Here is a 15084-nt window from a genome sequence, read left to right on the forward strand (position 1 = left end):
TTTAAGCCTCAGCAATCAATTTAATCTCACAAACATTAATTTTCTATCCACCTGCTAGAAATATAAAGATGAGTAAAATAAAGTGTTATCCCCTAAAGAACTTACTCTAATAGAAGACTGGTTTCTAACTCTGACCCTGACTCTGAGCCATAAGAAATTCACTTAATCTACCTGAGCCTCAACTCTTACAAAAGAATAGTGGATAATCATATTGTCTGCCTCATAAAGTCTTTGTGAGGATTGAATGAGATAACAAAAATAAAATTCCTTGCCCAGTGCTTGGCACTTAGTAGTAAATGTTCAGTATTAAAGACTAACCTCATGCATATAAGACAATGGTAATGTAGTTAAAACAAAAGCATTGAAGGTGTGATGAAGATATAATTAGAAATGGACTTGAAAACGGATCTGCAAGATTTGAAACAAAGTAAAGTAAACATAGTCAACTGATCTTTGACAAAAGAGCAAAGGCAATGCAATGAGAAAAGATAGTCTTTTAAAACTAATGATTCCGGAACAACAGGACATCACACACACACACACACACACACACACACACACACACACACACACACACACACACACACACACACACACACACACACACACACACACACAATGTATCTAGACATAGACCTTACACCCTCCACAAAAATTAACTTCAAATGAATAACAAACCTGAATGTGAAATGCAAAACTACTGAACTCCTAGATGATAATTTAAGAAAAAATCTAAATGATCTTGGATATGGCAATGAGTTTTTAGATATAGCACCAAAGGCACAATTCATAAGAGAAATAACTGATACACTGAACTTCATTAAAATTAGTAAAAAAAAAAAAAAAACTTGTTTTGCCAAAGACAAAGCTAAGAGAATGAGAAGATAAGCTACAGAATGAGAGAAAATATTTTGTAAAAGACAACATCTGACAAAGGACTAATGTTATGAAGAACTCTTAAAATTCAGTAATTAGAAAACCAACAACCCAATTAAAAATTAGCCCAAAGACCTTAACAGATACCTCACTAAAGAAGATAAATATACAGCTGGAAAATAAGGACATAAAAGGATGTTCCACATTATGTCATCAGGGAAATACAAATTAAAACAAATAGATAACACTACAAACCTAGAATGCCCAAAATCGAAAACACTGACAATACCAAATACTAGGGAGAATGTGAAGTAACAGGAACTCTCATTTCTGGTAGACATGCAAAATGGTGCAGTCACTTTGTAAGACAGTTTGGCAGTTTCTTTTGAATCTCAATATATTTTTACCATGATCCAACAGCCATGGTCCTTGATATTTAAACAAAGGAGTTGAAAACGTATATTAACACAAAGGTCTGCACATTGATGTTTATATAAACTTTATTCATAATTGCCAAAACTTGGAAGCAACCAAGATGTCTTTCAGTAGGTGAATGGATCAACTATGGTACATCCAGACAATGGAACATTATTAAGTGCTATAAAGAAATGAGCCATCAACCTATGCAAAGACATGGAGGAATAATAAGGCTGTATTACTAAGTGAAAGAAGTCTATCTGAAAGAGCTACAACCTTTATCATTCCAACCATATGACATTCTGGAGACAGTAAACAATTACTGGTTGGCAGGGGATGGATAGGTGGAGCACAAAGGACTTTTAGGTCAGTGAAAATACATTGTATGGAATGGTAGATAGACGCTATTATATATTTGTTCAAATCCATTGAATGGACAAAACTGAAAGTGGACCCCAAAGTAAACTATGAACTTCAGGTAATTATGATGTATCAGGGTAGATTTATCGTTTATAACAAGTGTATCCTCTTGGTGGGGATGTTTGATAATGGGACAGGCTGTATATGTGTACGGGCCTAGGGTATATGAGAAATCTGTACTGTAAACCAAAAACTCATCTAAAAAAAATTAAGCATTTTTTAAAATAGCAAAGAAAAACACATAGGTCAGGAAAAATGTTCTTTTCATCAGACCTTCAGCAGAGGATTATGTAAACATCAGAATTAAAAGATATCTCGTAGGCTAGAAGTGCATAAATTCTCCCTTTACCTGAAATTTTTTTGTTTCTAGCTCAACAGTCAAATTCACAAAGGTGTTTGTTCCAAACATGCCATCAGCAAAAGCGTAAATTTCACAAATTACCTTAGATTGACTTTCATAATTCTCTTTCCTCCTCTGTAGTTAGCACTCAATGCCTTATCTCCATCCAAAACTATTCTCAGGAAAGAATCTGACATACCAGGAAAAAAAAAAATTCTAAGAACAGATAATAACAGAAGATTTTCAAGCAGAAATTTTTACCTCTTACGGAAACAGAAAAAGGAATTATTTTGCTGCAAAGGAGACTAAACTAGATGTTTTCTTCCAACTTTGAATTCTAAAATTTTATATTATTAGCATTTTATAAATTTTGTGACTTTCACTATCACCACATTCAAAGATATTTTCATTTTAACCTTCAGGGTTCAATGACAGAAAGAAAGTGCATATGCCTGCTAAAGGAAGTTCTCATATTGATAAGAGGAGTAGATTGATATTGATTAAAAGAGTAGATGTTAAGAGTGGGGATAGTTTTTATTTTTTTATACTAACTGCAAAAGGGAATTCATAAACAAAGAATCTATCTGCTTCAATCTCATCCACCTTCCTCATACAAACCATTCTCCTACCACATGAGCACACTTATCTCTAAGTCTCCCCCACTTCATGTCCTTTTCAGAGCTGACTTACTTATGAATCACAGGACTCAGCAACATATAAGAATTTTCATAACTTCCATAATTCTCCTTCTTCAGTTGGTTGAACAGGGGAAATGACAAGGAGAAGTAGAGTTAAAAGCAAGACAGAGAGAAAAGGAAGAAGCATAGTGTAAGCAGAACAAGAGTTGAATAGAAGAAGGTAAAGTTTTAGACAAACACCAGCTAATGGAAAACATACCTAACATGGGCAGAGGGATTTTTGTCAAGTTTTTAGGCAAGAATATGTTTCTAAAAACAAAAGTCCATATTGGCGTAAGATGCCATGACATAGAGACAAGGTTCTGCACCTTGTACTCTTGAGTCCAAGACACAAAGTTTCCACACTCAGCCCTGTCATGTAGTCTGGTCCTGAAATGCTGGATTTATGATATTTTCAAACCAGAGAGTTTCTGTTGAGACACTATCCCCAGTGGCCCAATGTTAGACTTGAGAATCGTGAATGAGCAAAGGGAGTAATTAGAGGTCCTCCTGTCTATCCTAACACCCGTTTCCCATTACACATCTCATTATTTCATAATATAGTAGATACTCACTGTAAATGTAGCATTACAACTTTATAAACTATCTGGTAAAATATTCAAAAGAGCGAGAAAAATACCAGTATCTTTCCTCAACCTTACTTAATATGCTCTTTTCAATTGTTATAAACACATAGTTATACTTTTAACTATTTACAATCATACCCTATATGTAGTTTTGCATGATTCCTTTTTAATCTTAACTTTTTGATTAATAATTTTTCTTATATTTCTCAAAATAAACACTCATAGGTAGGTAGAGAGATGGGGCTGTGTATGTGTTAGTCGCTCAGTCATGTCCAACTCTTTGTGACCCCATGGACTGTAGCCCACCTGGCTCCTCTGTCCATGAGATACTCCAGGCAAGAACACTGGAGTGGGTTGCCATTTCCTTCCCCAGGGGATCTTCCCAAGGATCAAACCTGCATCTACTGCATTGCAGGCAGATTCTTTACCAACTGAACCACCAGGAAAGCCCGAGATAAAGCTTGAGAGCCCACATAAGAAATGATTAGCCAGGGCTGGATTGGTCACTTTCAATATTGTGGTCTCTATATTAGGAAGTTTAAAAAACTCTAAGAGGGTTTTTAGTAGCCTTGTATTTGAGTGTATTATTGGAAAGAGGGCATATGAAGAGAAAACACCAGCTATCATGGGGAGAGTGGCTGCAGGAGCTCGAATACATTGAGGAAAACAAATAAGGAAGGTCCTTGGACTGTAGAAGTTTGAGATACTTGGTCAGGAAAAAAGGAGAAAAGATGGTAACTAACTCAGAGAAATGCTACTGGGAATGTATGTGGATTAACATCCTGCTTTAGCCTAACCAGATGACATCAGAATAGAACTTTTTGCATTTAAGTTTCTGTACCTGAAATTTTGAGAACTAGACCTAGGCTCTAATAATCAGGTAAAGCCTCCACACAGGTATCTCCTGGGAACACCGAGAAGATCAAAACCAACAAAGGAGAGTAACAGTATGAGAATAAGAATAATAGAACCCCAGTCTTTGGGATCAGAACCTGTTTTTACAAATTAGTTTAGCATAATCTATAAACAACATAATATATAATACACCATGGTTTTAGAAATGACTGTCCCATTTTTCTGTGAAACAATTGCTCTCGATTTTTATCTCAAAACTTTCTGTTCAGATATCTTGCCTCAATAATTGCATATTTAGATGTCTCTAAAAAAAAAAAAGGCTTATTTTAAAAAAGAAGTGTTATAAAGCCCTTGTAAAATTATTAAGGTAACAGAAAAACATGGGCTTCCCTGGTGGCTCAGACAATAAAGAATATACCTGCAATGTAGAAGACTCAGGTTCGATCCCTGGGTCAGGAAGATCCCAGGAGAAGGGAATGGCAACCCATTCCAGTATTCTTGCCTGGAGAATCCCATGGACAGAAGAATCTGGCTTGCTGCAGCCCCTGGGGTCACAAAGAGTTGGACACAACTGAGCAACTGAACTGAACTGAACTGACTGAACTGCAGATGGAGTTATAAGAAAAAGGGGAGAACTAGCAAACTCAAAAACCACAGGATATGTGAAAACTAAATAAGCAGCCTAATTTTTAAACTGTGCTAAAAGACATAAAGCACAAAATTTACTGTCAACCATTTTCAGTATACAGTTCAGTAATGCTAAGTATATTCATGCTGTTGTGCAACCAAACTTCATAGCTTTTTCATCTTACAAAAGGAAACTCTATATCCATTAAACTATTTTCCCTTTCCCAAACCCCTGGCAACCACCATTCTACCTTCTTTTTCTATATTTTGACAACTCTATAAACCTCATATACTTAAATCATACAGAAATCACATAGTATTTGTCTTATTTTGTGACTGCTTATTTCACTTAACATAATCTCTTCAGGTTTCATCCATCTAGTAGCATATGTCAATTTCCTTCCTTGTAAAGATGGGAGTGCTATTGCCTGTATGTATGGACCACATTTTGATTATCTATTCATCAGTAATGGACACCTGAATTGCTTCCACCTCCTGCCTATTGTGAATAATGCCGCGATGATGAGCATGCTATAAATATCTATTCAAGACCCTTTTGGACATAATTCAGAAGGATAATTGCTGAATCACAAGGCAATTTTATTTTTAAATTTTTTGAGGAACCACCACACTGATTTCCATAGTGGCTGCACCGCCTTATATCCCCACCAATAATGCGTAATGTTTCCAACTTCTTCACTTTCTTAACTTTTCCTTTTTTTTTTCAGTAAGTGCCATTCTAATGGGTGTGAGGTGATTTCTCCTGAATTTGGTTTGAATTTCTCTAACGGTAGAGATTGAGCATCTTTTCATATGCTTATTGGCCGTTTGTGTGTCCTTTTTGGAGAAATGTCTGTTTAAGTCCTTTACCTCCTTTTTAATCAAGATACTTGTTTGTTGTTACTGTTGATGGAGTACAATATTAAAAAGCAATGTGTGCATGTGTGTGTATGTACACATCATTTAAATAAAATTTTATGTTGGGTGCTGTACTAAAACTTCACTTATAGGAAAGATTTAAACTGCTTTGATTTTTTTTCAATGCTAAGCAGTAATTATTAGAAGGAGGCAAGTAGTTGGAGTTCATTCATATTTAGCTTTCATACATCTTCAACTTTAATGAGAATATATATTTAAATTAGTGAATGTTGTTTTTATGTATCCTAATTATTTCACTCATGTCCCTGTTTTATGTAAATGAATAGGTAATTACATTTGATTTGAAGGTCTAAGTGGTATCCATTTATTCATGCAACAAACTCACCCACAGTGACTAGTAGATCACTGGGCCACGTCCTGTGGGTATAACAGTGAATAAGACAAACATGATGGAATTTTCCATTGCATAGAAAAGAAATCTACTGAACAAGTTTAAGTATTGGTATGATAAGTATCTGTCCATAATCCATATCCAGGTTTTATCAGATATTATAACATGTGGGTTTTCCACCGATATCCAGCACTAATAGGACGTCAACCTAATAATAGAATTGCTTAAATACAGCATATTGTCTAGGATACATTCCCAAAGCACAGGAATTTTTACTGTGATGTTAGATTTTACTGGTCAGTTTAGGAAGGGCCTTGGAACTCTCACATCATACATCAAACCATTGTCTACATTAAAACGGGCTTATTTTGTCCTTTTTATCTCATGCCCTCTATAAAGGCAACAATGTATTTAATTCAGGGTTTCATTTTTTGTTTTGTTTTTAATGGTTTCAAGTAGAATGCAAACTTTAGGGAATAAAAATGGAATACAAAATAACTATAAATTAGTAAAATGTCATAAAAACTAAGGGCAGTAAATATTGCTCTCTCTTTCTCCCTGATTTCTGGAGAAAATTGAAAAATAATGATCATTTTGAGTATCGTTGGAAGCCAACTTGGAAAATGTAACATGGGAGAACCAAATAAGCCTGGTCATTGAACCCAGTAATCAGGACATCTCTTCAAACAACACTGAACAGGAAGGCTTTCCCAATTCTTTCACACTAAAGAGTAATCTGGGATGATGTCAGTATGGCAGCGTAGGAAAAAAATGACAACAAGAGTTAAGAGAGCCTGGGCTAGAACTGGCTTTACTGTAATTAAATGTGTTATGAATGGCAAGATACTTATTTCTATATCTCAATGCCACCATGTACAGAGGGACACAATGAATCGTGGCACAGAATGAATGGAGATAATAATAAAGTCAACATATAAACATGACCTATGTCCATGCATATTTTACTAGTTATTTATTGAATGCTCTCTGTGTATCATGAGCTCCGGAGAGAGGTAGTGATGTTGAGTAAATTGCCAAGCAGGTCCTTCAGGGCAGTCATGTGGTAGAGGGATTAAGACTAAGAGCTATGGAATTAACAAGATCTGAGTGTGAGGTCTGATTTGCCACTTACTGTGCAAATGTCCATTATTTGAAACTTCTAATCCTCAAAGTTTTGTTTTTTGAAATTGAAACTCCTTTATGGGGGTGATATGAAGATTACATAAGATGGTACCTGTGGAATATTCATCACAGACCATGTTCTAGCAATTGCGATTAATACTATTGTTAACAACATGGACAAACTGCAATGTGTATAGGTAGAACCAAAGAATGATTACATTCTAAGTGAAGTAAGAAAAACTAATTTGCCACAGAGATGGCTATTGAAGGATGATTTTTGGATTGCCATAGATCTTCACTACTTTCAATCAGGCAAAATTGGCTGTCTATTATAAAAAATTTGTCTCAAGCTTCTTGCAATTTCCCTTGGATTCCTTCCCCAGGATTAATGCACTGAGAATAGTATGAATTATGAAGTTACTTATGGGGCCTCAGGGTTTATAATTACACACAAAAATAGAAAATCTTATTAGGCAAACAGTGCTTTAGAGAAAGCATTTTCCATTGATATTATTTGATTATTTATCTGATTAGTTATTTGATTGAGTAGGTGGGTGATGTTAAGAGTCAATACATTTTAAAATCCATTATAAAACCTTTAATTTATTGCAGAACAGTAAATACTACATTGTGGAAAATCCTTTTTAGGGAACTTTTCACCTCTTTGTTCCTTAAGGAATAGATTAATGAGTTCAGCATGGGTGAGACAGTATTATTTAATAGTTGCACTGTGGCATCTAGCAAGGGGTTGGGTGTGCGATGCAGATAGACAATGATTATAGGTCCAAAGGCACAGAGAATGGCAGTGAGGTGGGCACTGCAGGTAGAGAAAGCTTTCTGCCTGCCCTCAGCCGAATGGATCCTCAAAATGGCAATCCCAATGCATGTGTAGGAGACACAAATACTCAACCAAAGCATTAAAGCCAGAAAGCCAACACTAGTGGAAGCTACTCCCTGGGCAGAGGAGCTGTCAGCACAAGCCAGGGGTAAGACAGCAGGAATGTCACAGAAGAAGTGGTCTACCCGATTAGGGCCACAGTAGGGTAGCTGAAAGGTAAAGGATGTCAGGATGGTGGCCTGAAGACAACCCACCAACCAGGCTGCCGTGACCAAACCAACACAGACTCCAGGTCTCATAATGAGCTTATACCTCAGTGGGTAACAGATGGCAGCAAAGCGATCATAAGCCATCACAGAATAGAGGCAGCCTTCCGTAGAACCCAGGAAATGATAGAAGAAGAGCTGAACAGCACATCCATTATAAGATATGGCTCGGCTCTGGCCAGAAAAATCGACTAGCATCTTGGGACAGAGTACAGAGGGGAACAGCATGTCCAAAATCGATAGGAGTCCCAAGAAGAAGTACATGGGAGTATGAAGGGTCGAGGAGGAGACAATTGCTAGAAGGATGAGCAAATTTCCCAGCAGGGTCAAGGGGTAAATGAAGGAGAAGATGACAAGGAGCACAGTCTCCAGTCCCTCTGTCTGAGGTATTCCCAGTAGGATGAACTCATTCAGCTCTGTGTGGTTCCTCATGTTCCTGGGAGGAAGGTCTAGGGGAGACAAAAGACAGGAAAGCATGAATGTGGAGGCTGATTGTGACAGACACAATACCGATACATTCATCATCACTAATCTTTGTTTACACATAAACATGATGTTGAAATTAAGAATCAGAAATTCTGGGAATAATATTTAGGGGCTAGTAAAGCAGATGTATATCACATTCCTTTATGAATAGGGATTCAAAGCAATATGAAGCTTTAACAAAGTGAAATACTGGATGTACTAGGAGAACAAAGGCATCAATATTGAGCAGATGAGCATAGTTTGAATTAAGTCCACAACCAATTATACAACAACAACAACAAAAATGTCCTAAATTTAAGATCAACCTGAAAACATGTGGAAGCCTGACCCTCCTGACTCCTTTACAGAGCTAGTTACTCAAATATGTGTTCAAACACCCTAAATATTCATCAAAGGTCATTTTGAGCACCCACACCTCTGTTGATAAGAATGGACTGTGATACAGTTTAAGGAGCAGTAAGATTTGGGTGTATGATATCATTCTAATTAGATATATTTCTTAGTCTGAGCATGGGGGTCTCAAAGAGCCGGACACGACTGAGTGACTGAACTGAACTGAAGGTTATTTGCCTGAAAAGAAATTGACAGTGACAAATTTGATTATTATCCTAGTGTTTAGTTTGTTTAGAGATTAGTAGATGTTTAGAGACTGCGTAGATGATAGGTTTTAGTGAAGTCATCATATATAAAGATGAATTTTTGGAATATTTGATGTTTGCTAAATACTGAAATTTTGAAATCCAAAGTATTTCAATTTTGCAGACTTTTCTGTGTCTTCTGTCTTAAATTCTAGTTTTAATTTTATTGTGGTAATAAAACTTCACATGAGATCTACTCATGTGAAGTGTACAAGATAATATTAACTATGAACATAATGTTTTACAGCATTAGTGAAACTATATACCTATTAATTAGCAATTTCTCATTTCCTGTTGTCCCCTAACCCTGGTAGCCATCATTCTGTGTTTTGCTTTTAAGAGTATAATTGTTTTATTTTAAAGGAAAAACTCATTATGTTGAGAACATGAAAGGGCCAGTAGGGAGTGCTGTGGTCGGCTGTCTGCTACAATGGTTGAGCTTCTGAATTTCTCAAGAAGAGATGCCATGATACTATGCATAAAATAGATAACTAGTGAAAACCTATAGTATAGCACAGGGAACTCGACTCAATGCTCCTTGGTGACCTAAATGGGAAATAAATCCAAAAAAGAGGAGACTTATGTATATGTATAGCTAATTAACTTTCCCGCAGTGTAGAAACTAACACAATATTGTAAAGCAACTATACTCCAATAAATTAATTTTAAAAAAGAAGAGAGATGTCTTTTTTGCTTACAGTTTTTACCATTATAATTTGCTTTTTTGAGATGCAAAATGTATTTAAAATGTCCAATTATAATGGTTTGAACTTCTAATTATAATTCCTGGTCAACTTCTCTGATCTTCTTTTATAATTAATATTATTAATAGTTATTGATTGATAATTTTTTCTTCTAAAAAACCTGAAAAATGGTAAGATAATGCTCTCCATCTACTCAAGTTGTTTGTAATCTTGGAATCTCAATTTCTCATCTTTATATAAGCAGAAAGTATTCCCTGCACCAGTAGTCTTAAACTTAATCAATCAGTTAAATATATTATTCCAAGCAGGACACTTTTGAGAATCAAAGAAAGCATTATTAATAATTAAGGAAGGATAAGAAGAGTAAAATAGGAACATTTCTGTTCAACCATTGAATAGACTCCTTTCCCTCATGTGTGTCCTACAGATCTTTATTTTGACATGTTCTGATATAACTGTGCCCCTTGAAGATGTGGGATATTCTTATAATTGTGCTGGATAAATGGAAGGTACCTATTGAATATTTTTTTCCTGATTAACTGAGATAATATTTACCTACCAGAATTGCTGTAAAGATTAAATGTGATGATGCTCAGGAAAGATTTTGATACACAGTAAGATGCTATATAATGGTTTGTTATAATTGTATTTTCTATAGAGATATCCATGCTAAAGAATTTGGGAAGGAGTTACCTATGTGAAAATCAGAGTTAGTATCTTAAGCCTGAACGAAGTCACCAGGAGAGACAGGGTAAATTATGGACAAAGAAGGAATAAGAGACCAAACTTTGAGAAATACTATTTTAGGAAAAGGAGAAGAAAAGGGAGCCATTTAATAAGAAATATATACATTTGTCATATGATTTGGAAGAGGTCAGGAGAATGTCTTTTGCATACCATTTATCATAAAAATTATTATTTTCTCCATGTCTTAGAAATGTATTTTATCCATTGTCAGGGAGAATATGCAATTAATTTTTATTCCTAAGCAAGTGCGTGGTTCTTTAAAAGTGACAGATGCTGAATTAATGATTAAGAAACAACAAAATAAATAATAGATGAATGTATTTCTGCCTGCTATTTTGTGGGGTGAATGGAGGAAAGGACTCTAGTCATTGCACAAAATGGGAAGGAAGCTCTTAGTCATGATTGCTTCCAACAATGCTAATCAGGAGTCCATAGTGAAGTAAAAGTAAAAATTAAAGAAGATGGGAAAATGCTCTGAGCAGTTACATGGCTCAGTTAAGGAAAACAAATGTTGTTTTTCCCACCTTTAAGTTCATTTTCTTCTATAGACTTGTGGGACTCACCATTCTGAACATCTCTCTTCCCTGGGTGCCATGGAAATGGATTTGGGCTCTCTAAGTGTAGACCCCAAATGGTCTTTTCCATTCAGGATTACACAGAGGATGGTATATGTCTGATGGCTCACCCGTCATCTAGGGTGATTTCTTCAGAGTTAGCAGAAGTAAGATTTCCTACATTCATAGGGTTTTAAATGATCTCTTACTCCCTCTGGAGACCCATCCATGATTCATCCCAGGACTCAGGGAGCAGGAGCCCTTGAGTACAGGGAGCAATCAAATGCTGGATGTTGAGAGAGCTTATGACTGAGAAAAGACTACACGGTAATCAAAATAATCTTCAAGCAATTAAGAATCAAAGAAGTTGTGGATCTCCTGTGGCCACCCTAAGTTTCTATTCTGGGTAGACATCCAAGAACCCTTTTTGTTCTTCATAGATCTCACAGATTTGACTTCCTTCTGTGTCATTTTTTGAGTCTCTACCTATTCCCTTACTTTTTATGGTTGTAGAAGAAATTGTAACATAATGAAAAGATCATTCACCTTGGAAGTTTCTGGTGTGAAGAACAAGTCTGTTTCTCGTTAGCTGTAAGTCCTTGAGCAAGCCAGTGCTCTTCTCTGAACCATAATATAATCCTTCATAGATTGGAGTTATTTCATAGGAAAATTGGAGATTAAATGAGGTAACGCATATAAACTTCCTGGCACATATTACTTAATTATTTGTATTGAAATTGGATGGAACATAGACTTGTATTCACTGTTAGAATCTTTTTTTGTTCTTTTACCCCTTGTCTTCTTAATGTAAGATGAGTTTTTTCATTGTTTTGTTTTTGTCAGTTTAGTCAGTTTTGTTTCATTTATCAACTAGTAAATACAGTGTGGTGGCTCAGACAGTAAAGAATCTGCCTGCAATGCAGGAGATCTGGGTTTGATTCCTGGATTGGGAAGATCCCCTGGAGAAGGGAATGGCTACCCACTCCAGTATTCTTGCCTGGAGAATTCATTGGCAAGGATGGAGGAGCATGATGGGCTACAGTTCATGGGGTCACAAAGAGTTCAACACTACTGAACAACTAACACTTTCACTGTAACTATAGTGAAAGAGATGGTGAGAAACCAAACCAAAATGAAACAAAACAAAAGAAAATAATAGGTATAGAGTTACAAAAAAAATAAGGAATATCAGAATGTTTTTCATAATAATGGATTGTTTTCTATGGAATCTAAATAAGATTTTCCAGGTTCTCAGGATTCAACAGGCCAATCCAAGACAGGGAAAGTGGAACTCACATTTAAAGAGAGCCTACTTGTGAAAAAGGTCTTTTATTTTTTTTTATTTTTGCTAACAAAGCAAGAGACTTTATTGGGAAGGGGCGCCCTGGCAGAGAGCAGTAGGGTGGGAGAACCCAGGAGAACTTCTCTGCCATGCAGTTCACAGTCTTAGGTTTTATGTTGATGGTGTTAGTTTCTGGGTTGTCTCCACCCAGTCATTTTTTTTTATTATTATTTTTATTTATTTATTTATTTGGCTGCTCTGGGTCTTAGTTGCGACATGTGGTATCTTTAGTTGTGACATGCAAACTCTCCGTTGCAGCATATGAGATCTATTTCCCTGACCAGGGACTGAACCAGGGCCCCCTGCATTGGGAGTATGGAATCTTAGTCACTGGACTACCAGGGAAGTCCCTCTGGCTGATCATTCTGACTCAGAGTCCTTCTTGATGGCATGCACATTGCTCAGCCAAGATGGATTCCAGAGAGAAGGATTCTGGGAAGTTGGTAGGACATATGGACTGGTGTCTTCTCTCTCCTTTTGACCTTTCCCAACTTCTTCCTGGTTGGTGGTAGCTTGTTAGTTTCATGTTCCTTCCCAGGACCTCCTGTTATAACTCATGCAAGTGGTTATTATTGGGTCTGGCCAGGGAGGATGGTTTCAGTCAGTGCTTCTCCTAACAACTGTACGAATAAGAAAAGAGGCTTAAGAGAGGTTAAGTGACTTGGGGCCCAAGGCCACACAATGAATAAACAGCAGAAGCAGAATTCTTACCCAGCTCTTTCTGATTCTGGATGGTGAGGAAGCATAGTTCAGTGGCAGAGCAAGTGAGCTTTGGAGCTAGGAATGCTTAGTTTTGAATCCCATACTGTTTGCTGATGGTAAATGGATGGACGTGTGTGCTCAGTCGTGTCTGACTTTTGCGACCCCGTGGACTGTAGCCTGCCAGGCTCCTCTGTCCATGGAATTCTCCAGGCAAGAATACTGGAGTGAATTGCCATTTCCTTCTCCAGGAGATCTTCCTGACCCAGGGACCAAACCCGCCTCTCCCATGTCTCCTGCACTGGTAGCGGATTCTTTACCACTGAACCACCTGGGAAGCCCAGGTGTTCGCTAAGCTTTCCCTAAAACAGTCCAGGGTTCAGGGCCACCCAACGAGCGTGAAGCTAGGACAACTGCCACAGTGTTGTTAGTTTTCATAGGTCCCTTGAGATATCACCGAAAAAGAAACTTCTAACTTGAGTTGTATTGATGTTTAGAAAAGAGAAGTCACAACATCCTCTGGCCCCTTAGCCTCAGGCAGAGTGGTCCGGAATGTGTGACTTCAGGGAAGTTCCTAAAACTCGCTGAGCCTCAGTTTCTCATCTGTAAATTGGGGAAAACATCAGATTAAATAAGATAATATCATTAAGACAGTTTCTAGTCTGTAGGAAACACTGGAAGATGACTAGCTATTATTATTACAATTCTGATAATACTTCTGAGCCACCAAGGAAGCCCCAGAATATTGGAGCAGGTAGACTATTCCTTCTCCAGGGGAACTTCCTGACCCAGGAATCGAACCAGGATCTCCTGCATTGCAGGTGAATACTTCTTTTTTTTTTTTTTTAAATAAATGTATTTATTTTAGTTGGGGGCTAATTACTTTACAATAAAAAGGTCTTTTAAAATTTTATTTTATTTACTTCTTACAACATCCACAGAGGGTAGTTATTAGTCCACTTTATAAATGATGACATGGTCATCAGAGAGAGTAATTTTTCCCAAGATTACACAACATTGAGTAGAAGTAGGAATCGAGCCACAAATTTTTTGAATCTAAAGCTCACAGACTTAATTCTGGGGACAGAGCCAAGTTGATACTAAAACATCAGAATCTGGTTCCTAGTTTTCTCCCCAAGTTTGACCCTCTGGATGAGCGAGGTATACCCTTTCCTAGTCCTCAGAGAGTAAGACCCTTGAGCTTTACCCTGTCCATCTCCTTTCGCATCTCTTTATGACTCTGTTTTGCCCAAAGCGCATTTGCTTGTAGTTGATGACAACTGTCACTCTTAAGCAATGATTAGTATCTTCTAAGTAATTTCTGACAAGCAATTAAATGTCTTTATGATGACACCCATTATTCTTGTCTGAAATTAAAACTCTCTATCTTACCATGTAGAATACGTACCACTGATTTATAATAAGAGCACATGTAGAGTAGTAGCTAGACATGTATTTTTTAATTCATTCTATCTACTCTCCATCTATCCGTGATACATCTCTTCTGAGCCCAGTTTTCATGTGATCTCTCCAAACATAAACTTTACAAGTTATTAGTAATTATGTAAAAATGATGCTTATTGTTTGTAACTTTGATCACAGATAGGTGAGGTAATAAA

At 36.8% G+C, this 15084-nt stretch overlaps 1 protein-coding gene across 1 annotated transcript; it reads right to left on the bottom strand.

Annotated features, from left to right (window-relative positions):
- Positions 1-7794: 7794 nt before the first annotated feature.
- Positions 7795-8727, bottom strand: LOC145523402 (olfactory receptor 10N1-like). The gene has a single exon (XM_081533628.1). It carries the CDS (start codon positions 8725-8727, stop codon positions 7795-7797), a length of 933 nt encoding a protein of 310 aa, XP_081389754.1.
- Between the last annotated feature and the right edge of the window lie 6357 nt (positions 8728-15084).

Source organism: Giraffa tippelskirchi, chromosome 10 (assembly GCF_054371585.1).
Source record: "Giraffa tippelskirchi isolate mGirTip1 chromosome 10, T2T-mGirTip1v1.2.pri, whole genome shotgun sequence".
NCBI lineage: Eukaryota > Metazoa > Chordata > Mammalia > Artiodactyla > Giraffidae > Giraffa > Giraffa tippelskirchi.

Bases quoted from the DNA above. Each gene is read 5' to 3' on its own strand.
- LOC145523402 (XM_081533628.1), bottom strand. From the start codon at position 8,727: ATGAGGAACCACACAGAGCTGAATGAGTTCATCCTACTGGGAATACCT.